Source organism: Terrapene carolina, unplaced genomic scaffold (assembly GCF_002925995.2).
Source record: "Terrapene carolina triunguis isolate 2854851 unplaced genomic scaffold, T_m_triunguis-2.0 Scaffold789, whole genome shotgun sequence".
NCBI lineage: Eukaryota > Metazoa > Chordata > Testudines > Emydidae > Terrapene > Terrapene triunguis.
In genome coordinates, this window is record NW_020665140.1 from 1738068 (window position 1) to 1761556 (window position 23489).

Sequence of the window (23489 nt, forward strand, 5' to 3'; positions counted from 1 at the left end):
AGTTGTACTAATAGGTGATAAGGGCATAGACAACCTTTTTCCTTGCCCGCAGTGCAGATGCAGAATTCACTCCCGAGGCTAAAGTCCTCCCTCGTTTACATCAGTGCAAATCCACTGGTAGCCCCAGGTGGCGCTGACCTCAGGCAGCCCCGGCATTTCATGGGGACAGAGGAAGTCCACGCAGCTCCCAGGAAGTGGCAGCATGTCCCTCCCGCTCCTAGGTGGAGGGGCAGCCAGGGGGCTCTGCGCGCTGCCCCCACCCGCAGGCGCTGGCCCTGCGGCTCCCATTGGCCATGGTTCCAGGCCAGTGGGAGCTGCGGAGCCTGCGCTCAGGGAGGCGCCTATGGGCAGGGGCAGTGCACAGAGCCCCCTGGCCACCCCTCTGCCTAGGAGCTGAAGGGACATGCCGCCGCTTTCGGGAGCTACATGGAGCCAGGCAGGGAGCCTGCTTTAGCCCCACTGTGGTCAACTGGAATTTTAGCAGCTCAGTCAGGAGCTGCCAGGGTCCCTTTTTGACTGGGCATTCCGGTCGAAAACCAGATGCCTGGCAACCCTAGTCCAGCCCTTTTTTAATCTTAAAAAAGCAAATATGGATGCCTTTAAAAATAGGATGAAACAAGGAAAGGGAGCCCATATAACTGCAGTCACTGCGGGGGGAGGGGTGTTTGTAATACAATGGGAGGCGAGGGAACAAGTGCCATCCTCAGAAATCAGAACCACCACTAGGATTCTTCTTTCCCATTACATTTAGTGATGGTGAAAGACATCTCATAGCTCTGGAGAATGAAGTCCTCTATCGATCTACAGCATGGACTGGAGCAGAGCAAACTTTCTCCACACTGTCTTGACAATCTGCCTCAAGCCATTTCCAGAGAGACCCCTTTTATGGGCCAGAGGATAGTTCAGTCTTTATGCCTGTGTGATGACTGACTTTTATCCTAAAAGTGGCAGCACAGTGTCTAATATCAGTTGTGGACACCCTTCTCCACTGGGAACTGGAATGAAACAGCCAATTAGTTTAACACAGGCCCTCCAGCAGCAACCATTTAGAAAGGGAAGTATGCAATCAGGCAGCAGTAGAGACCCCCCCAAAAAGCACAGATATAATACAGTACTGTGTTAGATGGAAACTACTAAAAAAATTAAGGGAAAGCAGCAATTTTCTTCTGCTTAGTAAAGTTTCAGCGCTGCATTAAGTCAATGTTCAGTTGTAAACTTTTGAAAGAACAATTGTAACGCTTTGTTCATTTCAGAGTTACGAACAACCTCCATTCCCGAGGTGTTCAGAACTCTTGAGTTTCTACTGAATCCATAAACCTAACAGTGAAATTTTCCATATCCCATTACCTGAGCCATCTAGTCCATCTTCAGCTGTGAGGCTTTTTTTAATAAAAGTTCACCTCCATGTAGTACTTAAAGCAAAGTTGTAACATTCTCAAAAACAGCTAGAATTTATATCGCTTCTACAGCACACTCTGTATAGATCTTAGTACTCAAGCAGTGAGCTGGACATATGTGCAATTAAGGAAGTGTTTCCACAGCAGGAAAACAATCCCCCTTATTGGCAATAGAAGCAGAAATAACGACAACTGAATAAAATGTCACTGTGGTTTGCACTCGCTGTCCCGGTATGTGTTTTGCAGTCACTCATAGTTGTAATTTCAGCCTCTTTGGAGACCACCTTTAAAAAAAAAAAAGTGTAGAAATCCATTTCCTGTCACTAGCATGCAAAGAACACAGCATCCTATTTAGTGAGCAGTTGGTAGGATGAAAGTGTGCATTTGAAACCAAATCCAAACATCAAATAACAGTAGTCTTCAAAGAGGCATTCAACTCTCAAGATAACTAGAATATTTGTTAGCTCAGTGACCTCTCAGAAATCTCTGTGGGTCCGAGTTTCTCACTTGGATGTCTCATGCTCTGTACAGACTGGTAGTTTATTTCACCAGCATATATATTTTTTGTTTTAATCAGCAGACATACATTTGTGATTAATGTCTTTATGGTACAAGCTAAGTCTCTCTATGGTCTGACTGTTGTAGTAACTCATGCATACCCTACTTTCCCAGACCAAAGGTTCTGGTAAGAATGCGTAGAACTGTGATTAAAATATGAGTGTTGGAAGAAATACAAGTTCAGTAGAAATACTGTTCAGGAGAGCAATATAATTTTATTCTGTCTATATGACTGCATAATAAGGGAACCCAAATACTAGCAAGAAATTGCACGGTTAAGGCAAAAACAACAAGGAGTCTGGTGGCACCTTAAAGACTAACAAATTTATTTGGGCATAAGCTTTCGTGGGTAAAAAATCTCAGACTAACACGGCTACCCCCTGATACTTGACACGGTTAAGGCAGTAGGTTGGAAAATGTTCAGTAGTTCCTGTTAGGGGCTGAGCAGCCAGCACTCCAGTGGTGCCAAATCCTCTGGTTCTGACTCTGTTTTTAGTCAAGCAAATCTCTCGTTGAAGTCAGGAGGCCAAATCTTGCAGTCCTTGAATTTTGTTCTTGGAAATCAATGAGTTTTGCTTAAGTAAGAACTAAATTAATGACATCAAGGTTTGGGCTAATGTCTTCAGCGATATTTGTGGGTGCTCAGCACCTGACAGGATCCAGACCCAGTGCAGACTTAAAAAATACAATAAAATGCTGTTTCAGCTGCCACCATTACAAGAGAAAGAATTGTAAGGAACAATCCTGCATTGGCAAGGGCAGAGGATCTAGATGACCGTACGTGCCTTTTCCATCTCTTATCTTCTGTCATTATGCTTCCACCTCTAGCAGTTTTTAAACCAGTCAGAAAAGCTTGCCAAGGCGTTTCAGCCTCTAGATAATGCTAGTAGCTTGGCGTGGCTGAGTTTGTATCAGTAATTGGCTCCTGTAATAGCTTTTCCCATTTATATAATCACTTGTTTGATTAATGTACTCTCTACTCTTGTAGTCTGCACTGAAATCTTGCACTACTTTGTATGCTCTCATTTCCATGTGTGTTGCATTATTTTAATCCACTGCTCAAAACATCCTGATTAGAGCATGGAGATATAGCCATTGTGATTATTGTGGGTTTTTCTTGCTGATGGTCTCACATATCATGTTGGGTGGCATGTGGCAGATTCCCTCTGTTAATTAGAACAAATGTGCCAATTATGTTAATGTATCTCCCGATACCAATCAGTGAATAATTAGAGATAACGCATCTGTCTCTCACCAGGGAGTAGAATGAGAAAGAATAAGCTGCAAGGTGCATTGCTCTAAATGACTGCCACCTTCAGATTGCGTGTTTCCTCAGCCAGTCACTGTGACAGCACGGTGTCATGACAGGTTTGGAAGCAACACAGTGCACACAGATAAAATAGAGTTGGTGGCAGTCATGGTGCTCACTGGTCTGAAAATTAAATCCAAAGGACATAAGGAGTCATAGTCAAAATCAGGAGACCTTTATGTGTTCTTTGTACTACAGCACTTCTTTCAGCATTTCTTATTATTAGCTAACATTTTATCTTACTTTAGCGCCTAGAGGCCTCAAACAGGCCAGGTTCTTGTTGTGCTACGCACTGTACAAACATATAGCAAATGACAGTACTTGCCCCAAGGAGTTTACAAACTCAGAGTGAATTGTTGTGGAATTCACAGTCTCCTTTCCTTTGTAAGGCTAATGTGGAAGAATATTGAGTTATATATCACTGAAATTTTCCTTTGATATTATCTCCACATGGGAAAATGTCTACTGTTTGTGATGGTTATGTCCCAGATTGAAGGATTTCTGGTTTGATGACAGAAAATTGAAGTTAAAGTTATTTCACTGATTGGATTGCTTGATTTCAGTGATACTTCCACACATACACAAAGGTTTATATATATTATTTTTATATGAGGTTTTGGTTCACACACCTATTTAGTTACTAGTGGCCTAATTTTATTTATATATAAAAATACTCAAATGTTTATTATTAATAGTGCTAGAGACATTCTCTAATTTACTGAAATTTTAAGAGCCAGAAATCTATTTAGGGTCCCTGTGACTACTGCCGGTAAATGTACTTCATCAGCAGAATTGCAAAACAAATACTCACTTTAGAAATGTGGATCACCGGAATAAAATTAGAGAAATTGGATGACTTTCTGCATGTATTAGGTTAACAGCCTAACTCCTTGAGGAAAGATGGGTGGGATGACATGATTTACAAATCAAATAATTGATAAAACCTGTATAATAACAGTATGAATAATTGCTGTCACCTATACTTTATACTGTCTCAACTCTGCTCTATTTTCTTACCTTGTGTATTTGGCAGTTGCTCAATTACTGCTTACATGAGAAAATAAGTTGTGTTCTCATAAATTCTGTTTACCTCTGATGATAACACACACGCACGCACGCCTGATTTTCAGAGGTGCTGAACACAGAAGTCAGTGGCAGCTGCTCAGCAACTCTGGAAAAATTAGGCCATTAGTAAGTAAAAATGTGTGGTAACCAAAACCTTATTTAAATGTTATAATAAGTTTTTAATTAGCTAACATTTGTACATGGTGTTGAACAAGAAAACACAAGATGTGCTAATTATTATTGGAATCATGTGCTTTTTGGCTTTCACATTACTTTTTGCTGATTACTAAAATGTGTGTGTAAATATAACTTATACCTCCTGTCTAACCAGCCATCCTCTGATCATTTCCTTCAGTGAGGATGGTAATCTGGTGTTGGTGACATGATACTTCACTTCCATTGATGTAATTATGATGTCACAAACAGTGGATTGTAGCATCCCATAATGAGTAAGGCAGGAAGATTAGAAAGGACACTGTGTTTAGACACACATAAGTTAATCAGCAGTGGTGCTGCAACAGGGACATGACAGCTGAGGCTTTTGGTAAACTATATTTTTCAGACTTTGACTCAGTGTAACAGAGACTAAGAAATCCTTTCTGCTTTGCACGTTACATGTTATACATGGAGTAAATTTTGCTGGGGCATTATGTGAAGAGGGTTTTTTCCTTTGAGAAATTTGGGGAAGAGCCAGAGGCTGTATACAGAACTAGACAGAGACACCTTTGGTTTGTTCTGGTATGGCAGTCCTGTTCTCATGTGATCTTATGTTTTGCAGCAACTAAAGGGGATTTATCTCTGACTGCTCTGATTTAGTCAAATCAGAATTGTCTCATCAGAGGTCCAGACTGAATAAAGATTTGTACAGTTTTGTGAGCAGCTGTAAGACTCCCCTAAGTTGATTTATGTAATTAATTACTGTTTTGGTATTGGGGGAAGAATGCTTTCATGACCAGGAACATTGATCTGCACATGAAAACCAAAACTATTTTGTAATGAATCCAGGCCCAGTCCTGTTCCCACAGAAATCAATGGGAATTTTGCCATTGACTTCAGTCAGAGCAGAAGCAGGTCCTCAGTATGCAGACCACAGAAAGAGGAGCAATAAGTGATTTGTTTCTTTAACATAGGTAGCGTTTTGTAGAATCTCAGCTTTGCAATCCTGTATTGGTATCACAGAAATACATATTAAAAAAGCAGAAAGACCACACTTGTCTGTATGGGATACAGAGGTTAAGCTGATGTCTAAAAGGAAGAGTGCAGAGAAGTGAGCTTTGGGCTTGTTTCTCAATCTAGATGCATGCAGCTTTGACCGGTGGGTGATGCAGGGAACAAACATTGCCACTGACTGAATGGGAAGCTGTCCGTCTTGATTATACTTGATTCCTGTTAGGACTCAATTTGGCTGAACACCAAGGAAGAAATGAGGGGGGGAGGGAAACAATTTTAGGCTTCTTGCCAAGGAAATGCAGATTATTGAGAAAAGCTTAGATCTTCCATGGAAAATAAAACGTGAATGCTGTTGACAGAATGGTTTCCAAAATGTTGTGCCTCTCTCTATCTTTTTTACACACACACACTCTCTCTCTCTCTGTATCTCTCTTTTCCATTTCTCCAGCACTTTTTGCACCACCAGAATTTTTAAATGATCTGGAAGATTGGCACTTTAAATCAAGCCCACTGCAGGATAGGATCTTTGTATGCATTACTGGGTCTTCCTTTGGAAACAAATAAACAGAAGGCAATCAAACACATTCAAACTAACAGCCTTGCAATTGGGTTGGGAATCACTAGCTCTTGTTAATAAAACTGTTACTAACAAAACAGTGTGCTGTTTTCTAAAATATTGACTTGAGATAGAGAAGCGTCTCTATGGAGTTAATGCATCTTTTGACTTGAAAGAATGTACCCAAAGTCTGTTACTCTGCACCATCGCAGCTGGGGAGCTAAGATTCTTCATACTTACTGCGAGGACATTACAATACCCCTGCTTGTACTGTGTAATATATGGGACTAGGACAATTATAATAACTTAAGGGAAAGTTTGAAGCAAAATAGAATATATACACACACACACACACACACACACACACACACACACACACTTCTAACGCCATTGCTATATACATTTTTCATCTTGAAGACTTGTGGTCCATTTAACTTCCCTATTTATAGTGAAATTACAATTATTTAATTATAGAGCACTGTATAAGAGGATCCAGTGATTTCGGTCCCAGCCCCAAACAGCTTATGATGTAATATTCAGACTGGAACAAGCTGAAAAAACAAAGTATATTTCATAACATTGTTTAAAAGCAATGAAAAATTTTCATTTTGTTTGAAATTTTCCATAACAATTGCTTTTATTTATTTATCCATACAACATTTGTATTTAGGTTTGGTGAGGGGGAAATAACTCTCACTTTTTACACAGACACTCAGAAAAAAAAAAAAGGATGGGGGATTTAAAGAGTGATAGTGTTTTATTCCCCCATTGAAAAAATTTCAATAAATTTCACTGAAAATGAAAAATTACAACCAATAGGGAAAAGTTCCACACAATTTTCATTTTTCTTTGAAAAAAAGGTTTAGACAGAAATTTTTTAACCAACTCTAACCCAGACGATTCTGTTACAAAGTACAAATTAGATACTGAAGAATGGTCTAGATTCCTTGCCAAAAAGTCAAGGTGCTATTGTTGGTGCAGAGATAAGCACAGAAGATTTGTAAAAGAACTAGCTTTGAAGAAGGCTTTTGAAAGAGGGAGTGTGAGGCTGTTTCAAGAGTATAGGTTGGTGTAAGAGGAGGTTTAAATGGGAAAGTGGAAAAACAGAAAAGGGAGCAGTTAGAGGAGAGGTGAGGAATGTAAAAAGGAGAGAAAATGTGGCTGAAGTGAAGATGGAGTTGTAAGAGAGACAGCCGTTACAGAGCTTTGGAAGTTTTGAACTTTATGTGGAGGCAAGAAGAAGCCAGTGAATGACAATATGACATGGTCTGACTGGCAGAAGAAGATTGTCCTGTATATGGAAAAAAGAAAAATTGCTAAATGGGAATGAATCAGGGGAACGTTATTAATTAAATTACATTTTTGAATAATAAAATGTATGAAACTCTAAACAATGACATATATTATCTGAGTGGACACACCCACATACATATTTATTCAACCAGAATAAAACAAAGCAGTGAAAAACCTGCAGCTCTAAAGTGAGTTGTGATCTGAACCTATTTGCTGGAAGTGTTTATATAAATAACAATATATTTAAAGCAACTTTTCACCAAGAAATCTGGAGGTTGAGGAGGAGTGCGCGCTCTCTCTCTTAGTCATTTCAGGTAGATACAATCAAAGTATTCATAGTTAGAGGTCTTAGTCAGGGGCCTGCAGGTACAGTGGCATATTTGCACAGGAGCATAAGAGTTACAGCAGCTCTCCATTAAGTTTCTCCCAACCTTCCCTCTGCTCTCCTATTTAATGCAGTGGAATATCCATGGGAAGGCAGGTTGGCCTGCCCCTCCCATCATACACACATTGAATAGTGAGAGTTTTAGTATATGTTAGACTCTACATATATTTTCCAACTAAACCTTTTTTCTTATATCACATTCCAAAGGTTTTACCATCCCTCTGCACCACAGGGTTCATAACCTGAAAAAAGAGTGGATACTCCTGCCCTCCACAAAGGGTTCAACAACTTTAAATTCTGTCTGGGATTGCAGAAGAGGCCTGCTGGCAGAGGCACCTTGGAGATGAGCTTAATCAGGTTTCCCGTTGGACCCACTAGCCATACACCCTCCCACTTTGTCACTTTTGTGATCCCCTGGTTTTTGTATCGGTGAGCCTCACTCCATTCAGACTTTGCCCCACTCTTGGTTCCACAGACTGAACCTAAATGTTCCACGGATTGAACCTAGAATTTATCCCTCTATTCTGTTTGCAAAAGATTTGCAAACAAATGTTGATATTTACACACGTATATTTGCTACTAGTGAATGTTAGACAGTTGAAATGAATGAAGATCGCTTACAGCTTATTGGTGACTGGTCCATTTCACCATATGCTGTTTGTGGTGATTGGCCACATAAATCACATGGTATTGCTTTTGCTCTATGACTAGATGGCTGAAGCTTTCTAATATCAAGAATAACAATTGATGAATAGCATATATGGTTGTTTGCATATGAATAGGCACGTTCACCTGAATCTGGGTATTCGCACAAACAACCCAAAGATGCCTCTATTAGTGAGGCCAAAAACCTGCTTGTGCAGATGTTTGCACCCATGGAATAGAAAAGTGAATGAAGGTGGTCAATCAGAATTCAAACATATGCACAAACACTCTGTTTTGCAGTATTTGACCAGATCTACGCAGGAATGAATTGAGCCCTATGTGACTAAAACTAGGAGGGGCCCTAGCAACTCAGGCCACTGGTCACAGTGGTCTGTCTGTCTATCATATGGAGGAGGGCTCTTTGTTGGTTTCCAGTCTTATTGATGGTTGGGCAGTTGTTCAAATATCTTTGAAAAAGTAGTGGTCTGTCAGTACAAATCAGGCCTGTGTTGGTAGTTAGCACCTTTTAGTTCCAGTGGGTTGATTTTTGTTTTTGTTTTTCTTCCTTTAATTAAATCCTGGGCACAAGCTGAAATGATCTAGTGATGTGAAGGCACCGCTTTGATCCATCCAGGGCCCCGTCCCTTCCTCTAGAGCACTCTTAGTTCAAATGTAAACAAGCCACTGAATGTTCAGCCAGCTTATGCTAGAGTGGCTCACAACCGTCAGCTGTGGGATAATGGGGTGTTTCTTTAGGAGAGTAGTAAAAGGAATGTGTCTGGATAAAAATCACATTTACAAATAGTTTTCTGTGTAACCTATGAAATCGTATTTTATTAACAGAAATATTTTTTGAAAATATACTTTACATAAAGCAGAAAAATAAGCAATCTTCTATTCTTCAGTATTCCCCAGTTCCCTGGTAACTGCCCCTCTTTTAGTTTATCCTGATTGCTACACAAAGAAAATATATAATTTACCTCACATTTGGGGTGTTTGATTATCATTATTTTTATTACAGTTTCACCCATGAACCACAACTGAGCTCCGAGCCCCATTCTGCTAGGCACTCTTCAGGCACAGACAAGGCTATCCCTGCCCCAAAGAGCTGACAGTCTAACAGATAAGACAGATAAAAGGGTTTAACTAAAAAAATAATTACATTAGGGTGCTTGCTAGTGCACCAGTGGGAGATTTTTTTCCTTAAACCCCCAATTTTAGACAAGGTTTTAAAGAAAAGTCAACATCTATGTCCCTCACACTGTCCATCAGATATTGAAAGTCTACATTAACTATTTGGTTATGTACAACAGGGGCAGCCTTTGGAAAAAATCATTGAACATTTTGAAGGCAGAAGAAGCTGTGAGATAGGGGAAGAAATGAACACTGTACTCCATGAGGGCTACCTTCTCATTTCAGTACAATGTGATATTGGCAGAATAGGCAACATTCAGCAGATGAGTCCTTTGTAGTGTACTTTGGTTTACAGCGGTTTCTGGCAGGAGCAAAATAATCGAATATTGCACACATCCAGAGGTTAAAGCCTCTGCGGATTGGCATGGTGATGACTGATAATCTTACTGTGTCTCTTGTAAACTTTTAGGTGGAGTGGTTGAAAAATGAAGAGGTGATTGATCCCGTCGAAGATCGGAATTTTTACATCACCATTGATCACAACCTGATCATCAAGCAGGCACGTCTTTCTGACACAGCTAATTACACCTGTGTCGCCAAAAACATCGTCGCCAAGAGGAAAAGCACTACTGCCACTGTAATTGTCTATGGTAAGCAAGGCATTGTCCTTCTGACCTACAGGTTGCACTTTGATCTATGTGCAGAAGTGGTCTGTGTAGTTCTGTGATGCAGCTGCCACCATCTTTGATGCAGAAGTGAGGTCTGTGGAAATTACAAGTTCCTGATTGTAATGCACTATCTTAATTAGCATGGCCAGGCTGCCAATGTGGCCCTCATCCAGACGAAGTGTGATGGCCCTGTCTCCTCATTCCCTTACTCTACATCCACGTCCGCTCTGCCCCCGTAAAATAGCCTGAGCAGAAAGCTAGGTCTGCCTTCCATGAAGTTATTGCTCTTGGTATTTTTGAGGCAGAATGTATCCACGGGGACAGAAGCTGCTCTAATGATACACCAGCTCATTTTGTTCATTACAATCAATTTAATTACAGGACAGACGAATGGAAAAAAAATCCCTATGATTACCCTGAGCATTCATTCACTTCATAGCCAGGGTAGCAGTTATGCTTAATTGTAAGCAATTGCATCCCTAAAGTTACAGTGAGGGCTTTTTAGTTCCGTTCTGTAGCAAACTAGCGGAATGGAGTTGATTAGCAGCATTTGTGATGCAGAGGAGGGACACGGCACAAGCATTCTGTGTTGTGGTCGTGGTGAATACTTTAATGGATAGACATGGGACAAATTTCACCATACACAAATTTTTCCAAACACACAGTTAGACTCTCTAAAAGCGTAATTTAAGCTGTTGCTGAAACACTTATTGAGAGTGGGCCGTGCAGGTGGGGGCACAATCGGGAGACCTGCATTGGGGAGTAGCTATTGTCTGTGTTCTCCCTCTAGGGGGACCAGACAGCAAGTGTGAAAAATCGGGACTGAGGGTAGGGCGTAATAGGCGCCTATATAGGACAAATCCCCAAATATTGGGACTGTTCCTATAAAATCGGGACATCTGGTCACCCTATCTCACTCCCAGGGATATTTTAGACCTGTGGTGTGACTGGTAATACTACAAAATTGAGGGGTTAGGAAAATTGAGCAGTTTAAATGCTTGTTATTATGGCTACACAGTATGGGGCAGTACTGGTCCCTGCCCATCTTGTTCTCCACGAGTGTCACATATCGAGGTTCATAACAGAAAGGGTAAGCAGTAACCATCTTCCTAAAATCACGGACGAACAATATAAGTGGTGAGTTCACTCTGAGCAGCCCAATAGGTGGAGTACCTGTCATATGGACTCCTCATCTTCTGTAGGCAAGGCTCTCATTGGGACTGGTGAACAAGGGATACCCTTGCCTTAGCATTCTGTGAACTGTTGCTGTGAAGAGAGGAAAGTAACGTGTTGAATTTCTGATAGACCACATCCCAAAAGAGAGGACCATAGATGACGGGTACATCTGTACGCTAGTTATTGTACAGCCACTATACACACTGGATTATCTTGCTGTGAAATACAGTGGAGCTTTCAGGATGCATATATTTTGGCTTACAGAGTTCAAGATGCACTGTTTGATCTTACAGTGATTGCAATTATAGAAAGATAAATCAATGCTCATTGCTGGATCATATTGGGTCTATATGAAGAGAAGGGCCATTTAAAATCCACAGTAGCCATACTACAGGAAGGAGTATTGCAATGGTATTTCTTGGACTTTGACAAAGACAGTGGTTAAAAAGGGGGGATTTGTGTTTATTTAATGCTCTTTGTCACCTGTCACCTTTCAGTCAATGGCGGCTGGTCTACCTGGACTGAGTGGTCAGTGTGTAATGGTCGCTGTGGAAGAGGCTATCAGAAGCGCACAAGGACCTGCACCAACCCTGCCCCACTCAATGGTGGTGCCTTTTGTGAGGGCCAAAGTGTCCAAAAAATAACTTGCACCACCCTGTGTCCAGGTACAGTATGAAAGACCCACAGCCCAGATGTGATTATCTAGTTTTTTCCAACGTCAAGTATTTTAGGAAGTAACTATTAATCATAAACACTCCTTTTATTTTACTGGTAAATCCAGCATTTCAGTGAATGAATAATAAATTGTGTTACATAAATAGATAAAACATTGTGCACAGAGTAGATCAAACCACAGTGGATTAAATCCCACTATTTCACAAAGCTTGCACCATCATCTCAGTCCCTGTAATTCAAGGGATTTGAGTAACATTTACAGCTTCAAATCTTAAAAGCTAAAGCTCTTGATCTGTTGAAAGCTGTGGAAATAAACTAGAATTTAAGTACAGAATATTATTTTGACCGAACAGATTTGTAACATCCGTTTCTGTACATACCAATTTCTCAGTTTACACTGTAAAGATGAGTAGAGCATTTGAAACATCTGGATTATGGATGTTAAACTTGACATACATATTTGCCTGTCAACAAAGACAAGAACATTCACACCAAAAATATCCACTCATTCACACATTAAAATAATTTTAAATTGCATCAAAAGCCAGAAAATTAAAACATGAAATGTATACTTTATCATTTAATTCAACACTGCTTAAGGGCTCTGGGTGGCTTTTAGAGAGACAAACTCTGCTATCCCTCACTCGTGTTGAGTAGCACTTTCCTATGCATTGAAATCAATGGCACTACTGTTGAAATAAGGTACTACTCAGCACAGGTAAGGAGCATCAAAATCTGGCTCTTAGTGGTGGGTGAAACTCAGAGAAATGGAAGGTCATTTCAAATTCTGGGCACTGAGCTGAGCCTCTTTAGTCCGAATATTTAGTAGATCCAGCTATTAAAGTCAGCACTTTTGGGCCCCAGCATTGGCCTAACTCTTCTCCCATTGAAATCAATGGGCATTATTGTATTGACTTCAGTGGGAGCAGGGTCAGATTAATATTGAGCACTTGTCAAAATCCCATTTTAGTCCATTAATGTAGGTACCTAATTGTGGATGTGGGAGCCTACCTTCAGGCACCCGTTATTTTAAAATCTTGGCCATGGTTTTTATCTTCACAATGTCCCTTTAAATACATGACCAACTAGCTTATAAATACAGATTGTAGCACAGGTAATAAACTGCATGTGCAGAGTACGTATTCTTGACAGTTTTGCTGATTATGCCTCGTAGCCCCTTTTTCAAATGAAATATTTCAGTGGCTTTAGTCATTTCTCTGAATATGAAAAGTGATGATTTCATAACACCGAATAATTTCTTGCCAAATTTAATCCTTTGTTGTACATAAGTGCCAAAAAGCATAAATTTCTGGGCTTTCGGGTTTTTTTCTTCTTAAACAATTTAGCCATGGAGAAACCTCTTTTTGTTTCCATTTCAAAAAAGAGAGGAGAAGAGAGAAGGAACGAGTACTCGGGGACAAATTTCAATCCAGAATTAGTTCTTCTACCAAAGCTATAAATTCCACAAGACAACTGCTGACTGACTCTTTTCCAGAAGTCAGTTCTTTATGTGACTCAGTGACTCAGTTCTTGTTACTGGGACAGAAAGCCTTAAACATCTCGATAAGCTGTTGGGATCCAACCCATACAAGTATTAACTGAAAGACGTACGTTTCTAATGGGGACTTGGTGGCCCAAGTGGACTGAAGAGATGTCAAAATCACAAAAATCACCACTGTAGTTAGCACTAATTATTACCCTTGCTGGCAATCCAAACATGTATATCTAAGACTATGGAGACTGAACTACCTCATTCCCCTTACAGTTGGTCCTTCTAGGGCTAGCTTGAGGCAAATTAGCAGGGCCGTATGAGGAAGCTTGTATTTCTATGATCGATGCTGTAAAGATTTCGGTCCTTAGTTCTGTCAGTCTGGCACCTTTCAAAAGGGCTAAATTCACAAAGATCTTTTAAAATCAACCATTTTCTCTGCTTCTATCTATATTTGCATCTCTCTCTTTCTGACCTTCCTAAGTCATGTCGCTTTTTTGTCACAGTGGATGGTAGATGGACAGCGTGGAGTAAGTGGTCTACCTGTGGAACAGAGTGTACCCATTGGCGCAGGAGGGAATGCACAGCGCCAGCACCGAAGAATGGCGGGAAAGATTGTGAGGGTCTCGTTCTGCAGTCCAAGAACTGCACAGATGGGCTGTGTATGCAGAGTAAGTGGAAGTATATTAATCTGTTGTATTGACTTTGGAGTTTGGAAAATATATAGCCATTTAAAAAACAAATTAAAGCTTGAATGTTCTCCTGCCATAAAAATCTCCTATAAGCAGAAGCAGGAGAGTATCTAAATGAAATACCCTGCACCATAACAACATAAGGAAGAAAGCTACATTTAAGTGAAATGGCATAAAATGACCAAAATAACCCACATGTGGTGCTGCAAAATTGTGCCATCTAGGCATTGTCTGAATTGGGTGCAAAGCTTCACCACCTACAGCAAGCTTAGGGAGGAATTGTGTGGCTGAGGCAAATCCTCTGTAAACTCCCTGGAATAAATGGTGCAGCCTACTCCTCTCAGCATTCTGTGCCAGTTTTGTGTGGTGGTGGAGAATGAAGGTGGAGCCATGACCATTGTAATGGTCTGTGCCTTTTCTGAGATCCTTTTCCAGTCCCCCAAGTGCACCACTTTCAAGTGACAGGCCTGTACTCTACTTCTCTTTGGGATGGGACCTTGTGTTCCTTCCACTGTCTGAGTGGTTGTGCTAGGTTATGCCCATCTGGTTGCCAAATTTGACACCTCGCAGACTTGTTGGGCATAGCACCTACAAGACTTCCCTTCAGGAGTTGGTGGACAGTAATATTATGCAGTCATACAAAAGCAGCTTTTTCAAGACAAAGGATGATTTTTTTGCCAAAAGGTTCACAGCACTCAAAGAAATGGATTTAAAACAACAGAGAGGCCAGTAGGCGCAATGTCTTACCTATGCTTGGCATTCCCCTGAAGGCCCTAGGTAGATATGACTTAGCCTTGGTATCCTCTGTTCTCTTGGCGGCCAAGTTACAGCCTGCTAGCTGCAGACCCCGACTCACTGATAGTCTGGGTGTTAGCTTGCATCCCTGTCGGTGCTCATTGGCATTCACTGAGCAGCCTTTCTCAACAAAATCAATCCCCCACCCTTTCCTAGGCCTAGGGTCCTGTAATGTTTAGTACCCTTTTTTGATCCTAGATTTAGCCTTGGGAAGAGTAAACCATTCTAGCTTGATTGGAGCCTGGTGTGGGGTATTATCCAGTTAACATTTTCCTCAAGGACTTTTATCTGTGTCATTGTTTTGCCTTTCCTGCTTGGTCCCTCTAACAACCCCTTCTGATCTAACTCCATATCAAGTAGCCCACTATAAACATTATAATGCATCATGTACCTAAAAAAATAACACAGATATTTCCCAATTCTCCACAGCTATGTCCTCTTACGGCTTCCTTTGGGGTAATTTTGCACCCCCAGGGGCCAGGAGGGAGCGGCCTCTGACCTCTCCCAAATGCAAGGACTTAGATTGTCCTTAGCCCACGTGTAGAGTGCTTGAGGGAGGGAAGAAGGCTCCTTCCATTGTTCTTCCCCAACTGTGCACCCACGCAGATGCCAGGCGTAATCTAGTCTACAGTAGATATAATTACACACTAGCTAGAGACACCTGCAGAATAAATGAACTCCTTTATGGGAAAATACTGTTTCCTGTGCCAAGATCATGTAAACAGACTTGCTGCAGGGTATCTCCTCTGAGGTTTGGGCAAAGTATTCTTCCCTCTTAGTCCGCAGGGATGCAGTAGTCTCTGCAACTCTTGTACCCCCTCTCTTTTGGGGGAAACTGGTAGTGGATCCATATAGGGTGGATCTAGAGCTCTCTAAAGCTACCACTCCTCACCCTTATATGCAGCAATGTGGAAGCTGAGGGTCTATGTCATAAAGGTGTGCAGTAGGAGTGCATCAGTCTCTCTGCGTCCAGGGCCTTTCCCACTCACACAAGAGGAGGCAGGATTTGCCCCTTTGCGTAGTGTAGATTTAGGATTCTATATCCAGTATAGCATCACTTGAAGAGAGAGCCTGTTGTTTAGTTATTCATTTGGATATTTACAGCTCTGCCATAAACAAGCACCCATCCAATGCTCTGGGTGCCCTGGACTAGTCTTTTAAAAAATCCAACTTATTAACCAAATGACACTTCTGTTACCCCGGATCAAACAAACTCCCAGGAATGTAAATAGAACAAAATGAATTGACCTCCCCATACAGCCCCACCGGCGTCCCATATCATCATTATTGCTAGGCTCATCTTCTTATGGGCCAGGAAGTTAAGATGGATGTTGCAGCTTTCCCTGAAGGTTAACAAATTCGGGCTCTTTCGGACCATAGGGAGAATCGAGTTGAAAAGGCTTGGTGACCTGCCTGTTGACCTCTCTCTCTGATACCAATGAGGCTCCAGCCCAATGTCTCTGATGGTCACAGGGAGAGAGAGTCTCACGGATAGATGGGTCTCGGGACTGATAGAGCTTTTATAGTTCAAAACCAACATCTTCAAAAAATCAACCTGGTAAAGCCAACCATAGGCCTTTGGCACTGTTCATTTGCACACACAAAATTGGTTCTAGGTACATTGTTCCATTTTATATTTGAATGAATTTAGAGCCAGACTGATAGCGCTGAAGCTGTCTGTTCGCAGAACAGGTACAGCATCGGCAACAGCGCAAGTTTCAACACACTGACCCTCCAATGTATCTCAGCCTCTAAAACGCAGAGGAAAGTTCAGTCTTCAGGACCATCCTGGTGTTGGCCACTCCACTATGACTACCAAGAGGTTCCCAATTATTGTCAAGGCTTATGTTGGTTTTTTTGTGTGTGTGTGGAATTGAACCATCCCACTGAGTCTTTCAGAGGATACATTAAAAATGGAGTTCCTATCTGCACTGCTGGTTCATTAAAGAGCCACTGAACTTTTAATAAGAACAGTGGTTGGTTCCAATGGCCTTTGCCAAAATTTGCCTTCTTCCCTCCTCTGCATTTTACTATACTGCTTTCTGATTCTCCACCTGGCTGCAGCTCTCCATCACCCAAGGGGCTGCAGTTGTATCTGTATAGTGTTTGTATGTTCACAGTTGTATGTTCAAATAGGCCACAGAAATGCCATTAGCTAGTATGCAATGATTTTCAGTCACTACCAAACAGGGCTAGATTTGAACACATGACCTAGACATAGAAGAATCTGTATCGAAACCCTGAGCTATCCAATCTCAAAACATGATTTTTCCTTCAGTTTTCGTTTAACCAAAAACTTACTCATCCACATGGCCACATCCTTCATTTGAGTTTTGATGCTTTGAGTGACAGCTGCACGAAACCAGCTGTAATTTGTCCATTTTTATTTTTGTGGGGGAGCGAAAAGAGAAGCTGAACTTTTCTCTAAAAGTAAAAAGAAGTCATACTAAAGTAAAGTTATATTACACCCTGAAAATATGGGTTTGTAGCGGGGAAGCTAATGTATCCTTCACTCCAGTGGTGTGAATGAGCCATTATGGTAAATTAGCAAGAAAAGAAACCACCTCCACTCTAAAGAGCTCTTTATTACCAGATTATATTTAGACAGGTGTGTGTCATCTTTGGGTATATGCATAAGCAGAGTCATTTAAGCAGAAATCTCATGAAAACAAATTCATAATGCTGCTGCAGAATAAAAACCCTGTAGGGATCCCATTTTTATGTAGATGGTATATTGCATTTTATTTGTGAAAGTGACTGCTGGGAGTAAAGCACAGATCTTCAAAAGGAGAGAGGGTGATGCTAATGTGAATCCCACTCTGCATTTTTATATGTATATGGAGGGTAGGAGGAAATGAAAAATATACAGTTGCATATTGATCTCCTTAGCTCCAGGGGTTGAGATTGTCCCTCAGTGTGGGAGTTTAATGGTAATGTCTTTATACGTATGGGGTTCATATACCTGTAAAACTTACAATCCTGCTCCATGATCCATCACTGCTGAATAGATTGATTTGCCATACGTTAGCTCTGTGCCTGCGATTCTTTCTCTCTCTCAATTTATGTAAATCCATTCAGAACACTTTTATTTTTACTTCTGTATAGGGTTGGGTTCCTCCAGATGAACTCATAGTGCATCTGTGTGCTGAGCTAGGGAGGAACACAGGACCCTTTTCATTCCTGAAACACACTGAAATTCATTACGGATTATTAGATTTTCATCTGGATTGAGTTGGAATTAGATTTTTTCATAACTCGGAGGCCTTTGAATCCAGATCACACACTTTCAAAGAACTTCCAGCAGTTTTCCCTTGTGGGCACATGGATAAGAGCCAAGGGACCCAAGATCAAGCCCTCTGTGTGCTTGGATCCTTTTCTGATTTCTACTTGGTTGGCTGCTTAATTGCATGCTATGCAGATTCTACCCATTAGAGCAGTTTCCCCCTTCCTTCCCAGAATCAGTCTTCATCAAAAACTGATAGGTTATCAATTAAATATAGTAATGTGGAGGTCTGAGAATTATTAAATAGCTTCTTGTAGCAGGAGCAACTAACCCATTGCTTTGACAGAAACTCACTTGTAAAAAAATATATAAAAGAGAGATCCCAGGAAATATTGGATTGAATCAGTCTAATTTACAAGCCCTTTCTCTTCCAGTCTATTATTCACTACACTAACATCACTTGGGCAAATCAATAAGCTCTTTCATCAGACTGCCCCAACTCCAACACAGAGCAGCAGTCTGTACCGCTATCGATTTCTGTGTGGGGATGAAAAGTGTGGAGCTTTCCCCATCCCTTGTAATTACAGTATTTTACACCCAAAGCTGTAGTTTCTGCTTACCGCTAACCATGGTGTTTCTGGTGCAACTCTGCTGTCACATTTATTCAGATTAATGATCTTGCTAGTGTACACACACACTCCTATTCAGTAGCTAGTATTTTCCCCTTAACATGAAAGAATGAATAAGCATTAAACTAGCATGCCTGCAGAGAGACAGGAGGCAGATTGAAAAAGAAAAGTAACCGCAGTGAAAATTTAGGACAACTGTTACTACTGTAAGCCTCCAAATATACTGTATCACCTAGCAGGAGTCTTTACAATAATTTAATAATTTATTGTAATGGCATTAATAAGCCCTCAGCAACATCGTATACTGTGTGTGTAATAAAAACTGGCACCACCCACAGTAGTTAAATTATTTACCACCATATTTGCAGCATATCCTACTTGAAGCACAGAGATTAAGTTAAATATCACAATGCTTTGAGATATTTGCCTGCAAGGCTCTATTGACATTCAAAATATTCCATATTATTCATTGTTTTAATAATAGTAATGTCAGTCTCAGAAGAGTATATAATTTGTCATCTTTATGTATTAGAAGGTTAACACTTCACATTTGTCCACGTTTTCCTGCCAGGCATCTATTACATAAGTTGCTTCTTGAGAAGGAAGAAAGGTTAACCTAGTATTAATGTCTGCTGTGCTTTCTGTCGCAGCGGTTTCTTGCTGGAACATACATATTCTGCACATGTGCTGCTTGTTCAATGTAATACACCAGAATCTTCTGATGAAATAAGCATTTGTTTCCCTTTTTGGTTTGTTTTAAAAGGAGGGGTGCTGTGAAGAATTGTAGCCCAGAGTAACCTGATGAGAACCGAGAGAACCTCTGAGCAGTTCAGTGTGCAAAGAGTAAAGGAATGTTTTTCAGAATCAAGGAGGGAAGCAAAGTTGTCTCAAGGGAGATCACAACAGAAGCTAGTGTGTGTGTAAAAGAATGAAAGGAAATCCTTTATTAAAAGCATGTGGGTTGAGAAACAACTTTTAATATGTTCAGTCTCTCTGCATACTAATGTATCCACCTGGCCAGCCTTGCTGAGCTCTTTCAGGAAGAGCTGCTTTAATTTAAAGGATCTTCTCATCTTTTCTTCCAATCCATTCCTGGAGGGAGGATTTCTGTAGCATTTGTTATTTGATATAAAATTCATCCAGATCTACAATTCTGTTTGTTTAACCTGCTAATAAACAATGTGTGAGATTTTCAAACCCCACAATGAGTTTGGACACATCTTCTTACTATTGTTTGTATTACATTCAGGCAAAAAGGCCCCAATTCAGAACATGGTTCCTCTGTGCTAGGCGCTGTACAAACATGTACTGAGAAACAATCCCTGGCTCAAACAGCTTGTGATCTAAATAGACAAAAGGCAAAAGGGGAGACAGAGAGGTGAAGTGATTTGCCCAAGGTCCCACAGGAGGCCAGTGGCAGAGCTGGGGATAGGACCCAGGACTCCTGATTCCCAATCCAGTGCCTCATCTACTAGAGCACTATACCACTCCATTAATTTTAAGAGAAGATATTTTTTCTAAAGCCTTTGGACTGCATTGAAAATGTCAACTTATATTAAGCATAGAAGCATGCATATATGAAAGAAACCCCAAACATTCTTCCTATATATCTTTAATCATTGTAAATTCCCTATCTCTTCTCTTCTTTTCTCCTTTATTCTTCCCTCATACCCCCTGCCTAATAATGATAATATATAATAATAAAAGATCTTCTCCACTTAGATGAAGAGAAAGACATGTAAACTGATAATAGATGTCTTGTTGATGCAGACCCAGATAGAGAAACAGAATAACCAGGGCCCTACCAAGTTCACGATCCATTTTGGTCAATTTCATGGTCATAGGATTTTAAAAATAATAAATTCCATGATTTCAGCTATTTGAATCTGAAATTTCATGGTGTTGAATTGTAGGAGTCCTGACTCTACTACCTTTACTTCGGCGCTGCTGCTGGCAGCGGCGCTGCCTTCAGAACTGGGCAGCTGGAGAGCGGCAGCTGTTGGCTGGGATCCCGGCTCTGAAGGCAGAGTCACTGCCAGCAGCAGTGCAGAAGTTAGGATGGCATGGTATAATATGGTATTGCCATCCTTACTTGTGTGCTGCTGCCTGCAGAGCTGGGCCCTCAGTCAGCAGCCACCATTCTCCAGCTGCCCAGCTCTGAAGGCACCGCAGAAGAAAGGGTGGTAATACCACAATTCCCCTAAAATAACTTTGCAACTCCCTTTTGGGTCAGGACCCCCAATTTGAGAAATGCTGGTCTCCCCCATGAAATCTGTATAGTATAGGGTAAAAGAACACAAAAGACCAGATTTCACAGGGGGAGACCAGATTTCATGATCCGTGACACATTTTTCATGGCTGTGAATTTGGTAGAGCCCTAATAATAACATAATGATAATACATAGTGCTTAGTTCAGCCATAGATTTCAAAGCCCCTTACAGAGCTGGGTAAGTATCACTATTCCCACGTCACTTGGCTTAGCAAGGCACAGAGAGGTTACATGACTTGCCATGGGTCAAACAGCGAGTCAGTGTCAGGGTCATTCCAATCTCTTGATTCCCAGCCCCATGCTCAACCCAAAGGTTAAACCTCAGCAGCAAGACGGAAGGTACATAACTCAGTGAACTCTTATAATGGAGGAAGCAATTTGTAGTTGAGTATTTAAGAAATCTCAAATAAACATAATGTTGATCCACTAATTCTGAAGTCATTGGCGCTCTTGGGGTAAGAAGTAAGAAAACTAGAATAAAAGAATTATTCTGGTCTTTAGTTTATAGAGCTGTTTAGTCTGGTGCATGTTGCCAAACAGCTGCCTGAATATTCTCCTCCTGTGCCAGGAAGAGCCTCTTCTCCAGCAGGGTTAGCATCTCATTCTCCTCTTTCAAATCCCTCTTCAAATTTCATTTCTTTCGCCGAGCCATCTGCCACTCATCTCTACTTGGACACTCCCCTTCACTACTTCAGCTCCTGACCACACTACAGTGGCAAAGCAAAGCAAACTCCAAGAATTGTCAATTTAATATGAAAACTCAAATGCAATCCCAGGCTTGTGTGTCTGTGCTCTGCAAACTGAATTTAAAGTGTCTAGGCCTTTCGGATTTTGAGACACGACCCCCAAAATATGTGATAAGAATTAGCCAAAAGGGCAAACCACTTACCTATTAATCTCCTAAATGTCAGAATTGCCTGGGCTAATTCACAGCACATTTTAGCAAAAAGTTATTCTTCCCTTCCACCACACACATGTGATGTGTGATCTTAAACTGAGAAAGGACCTTTCTAAGGATTTTAATGAAGGGTCAGAAATCTAATTTATAATGAAAACATAGTTGCAGCCTTAACTATGGAATATCACAATCTTCCCTTCACCACCAAGGAGAGAGAGACTCTCAGTAAAAGCCAGAGTCAACAAATGAGTAAGTAGTAGGAGAGATTCACGAAACCTCAAACCCCATGCTGTTGTCTCACCCCAAAACTTGTCAATAATTAGACCTTCAGAAGGAAGATAAATTATGGTGAATTATCTCTAGGATATCTGATGTCACATCTGACCTTTGACATCATTAGTGCAGACATAAAAGGCTTTCTATATAACAGCAAGTGTCTTAGTAATAGAAAGAGACTGGACATATTTCTTATGGTTGGCTTTTAGGAACTCTAGAGACTTTTTTCAGCACAAAAATATATGATGACCTTCTAGAGATCACATCATCCGTTTATGTGCTATTGCTGCTGGGAAGCAGCAGGGAAGGGAAAAGTTTATGAACTGCTATTGTAAGAGAAGCTGCAGATTATTCTTACTTATAGGTATTATTTATTCCATAGGAAATCTATGTCAGGAGAGCATTAAGAGAGCACTCAAAGTCAGAATATATTATTTCTTTTAAGGATGCACTCATACCCTTAATTCTGCCCTCTTGTGCATGTGCAGAGCCAGATGTTTGTCTCCACTAATGTCTCTATGGTCACTCTAGTGTTACAGAGGACATTGAGACAAGCCCTCAACGGGGATGCTGAGGAGTCTCATAATGTAGGAGAATCTCTGTGCTGGTATACAACACTCCCTCCTGGTTTCTCCCCACTCTGATGAAGTGGAAATGATGGGTGTGTGCTGGACTGCAAAGGAGCATAGCTGGATTACACTAGCTCTAACTGGCATAATGGTCAGAGGGCCTAAAAGAGCCATTGCAGGCAGATTGCCCCCCAGATTCAAGAGGACAAAAATCCACTTTTGTCCACCATCCCTCTGAAGTGTACTCAGCGGAGTCCTGGCATGCCCAAAGAAGCGGCCCACAGTCTTTAACTACTTGGTCTCAGACCATTTTTCAAATACAGCTTAACATCATACCATTTTTTGAACAACTTTAGATGAAGGTGTGCCGTGGACCCTCTTCTTCCCCGCCTCAGTGCATGAGGAAAGGAGCACACTTTGCAGACAGTTGCAAGGTGCCACACCGGCTGTAGGACCCTACAATGGCTGTACTTCATAAAGCCTCAAGGGGACCTTGCTAGGACAGTGCAGCTTTGCACTGCAGAATCCCTAGCTGCAGAAATGTAACCCTGAGAGTTTATCGCTCCTGTATTTTATTTCTTAATACAGGATGTGTTTTAGTGTCAAACATTAATGAA

At 41.0% G+C, this 23489-nt stretch overlaps 1 protein-coding gene across 2 annotated transcripts in view; it reads left to right on the forward strand.

Annotated features, from left to right (window-relative positions):
* Positions 1–23489, forward strand: part of UNC5C (unc-5 netrin receptor C) — a 350903-nt gene that overhangs the window by 269920 nt on the left and 57494 nt on the right. For both annotated transcript variants that reach the window (XM_024197612.3, XM_024197613.3), the window contains 3 exons: positions 9982–10162; positions 11854–12021; positions 14027–14191. In XM_024197612.3, the coding sequence (XP_024053380.2) occupies positions 9982–10162; positions 11854–12021; positions 14027–14191 (514 nt within the window). The remainder of the gene's footprint in view (positions 1–9981; positions 10163–11853; positions 12022–14026; positions 14192–23489) is intronic.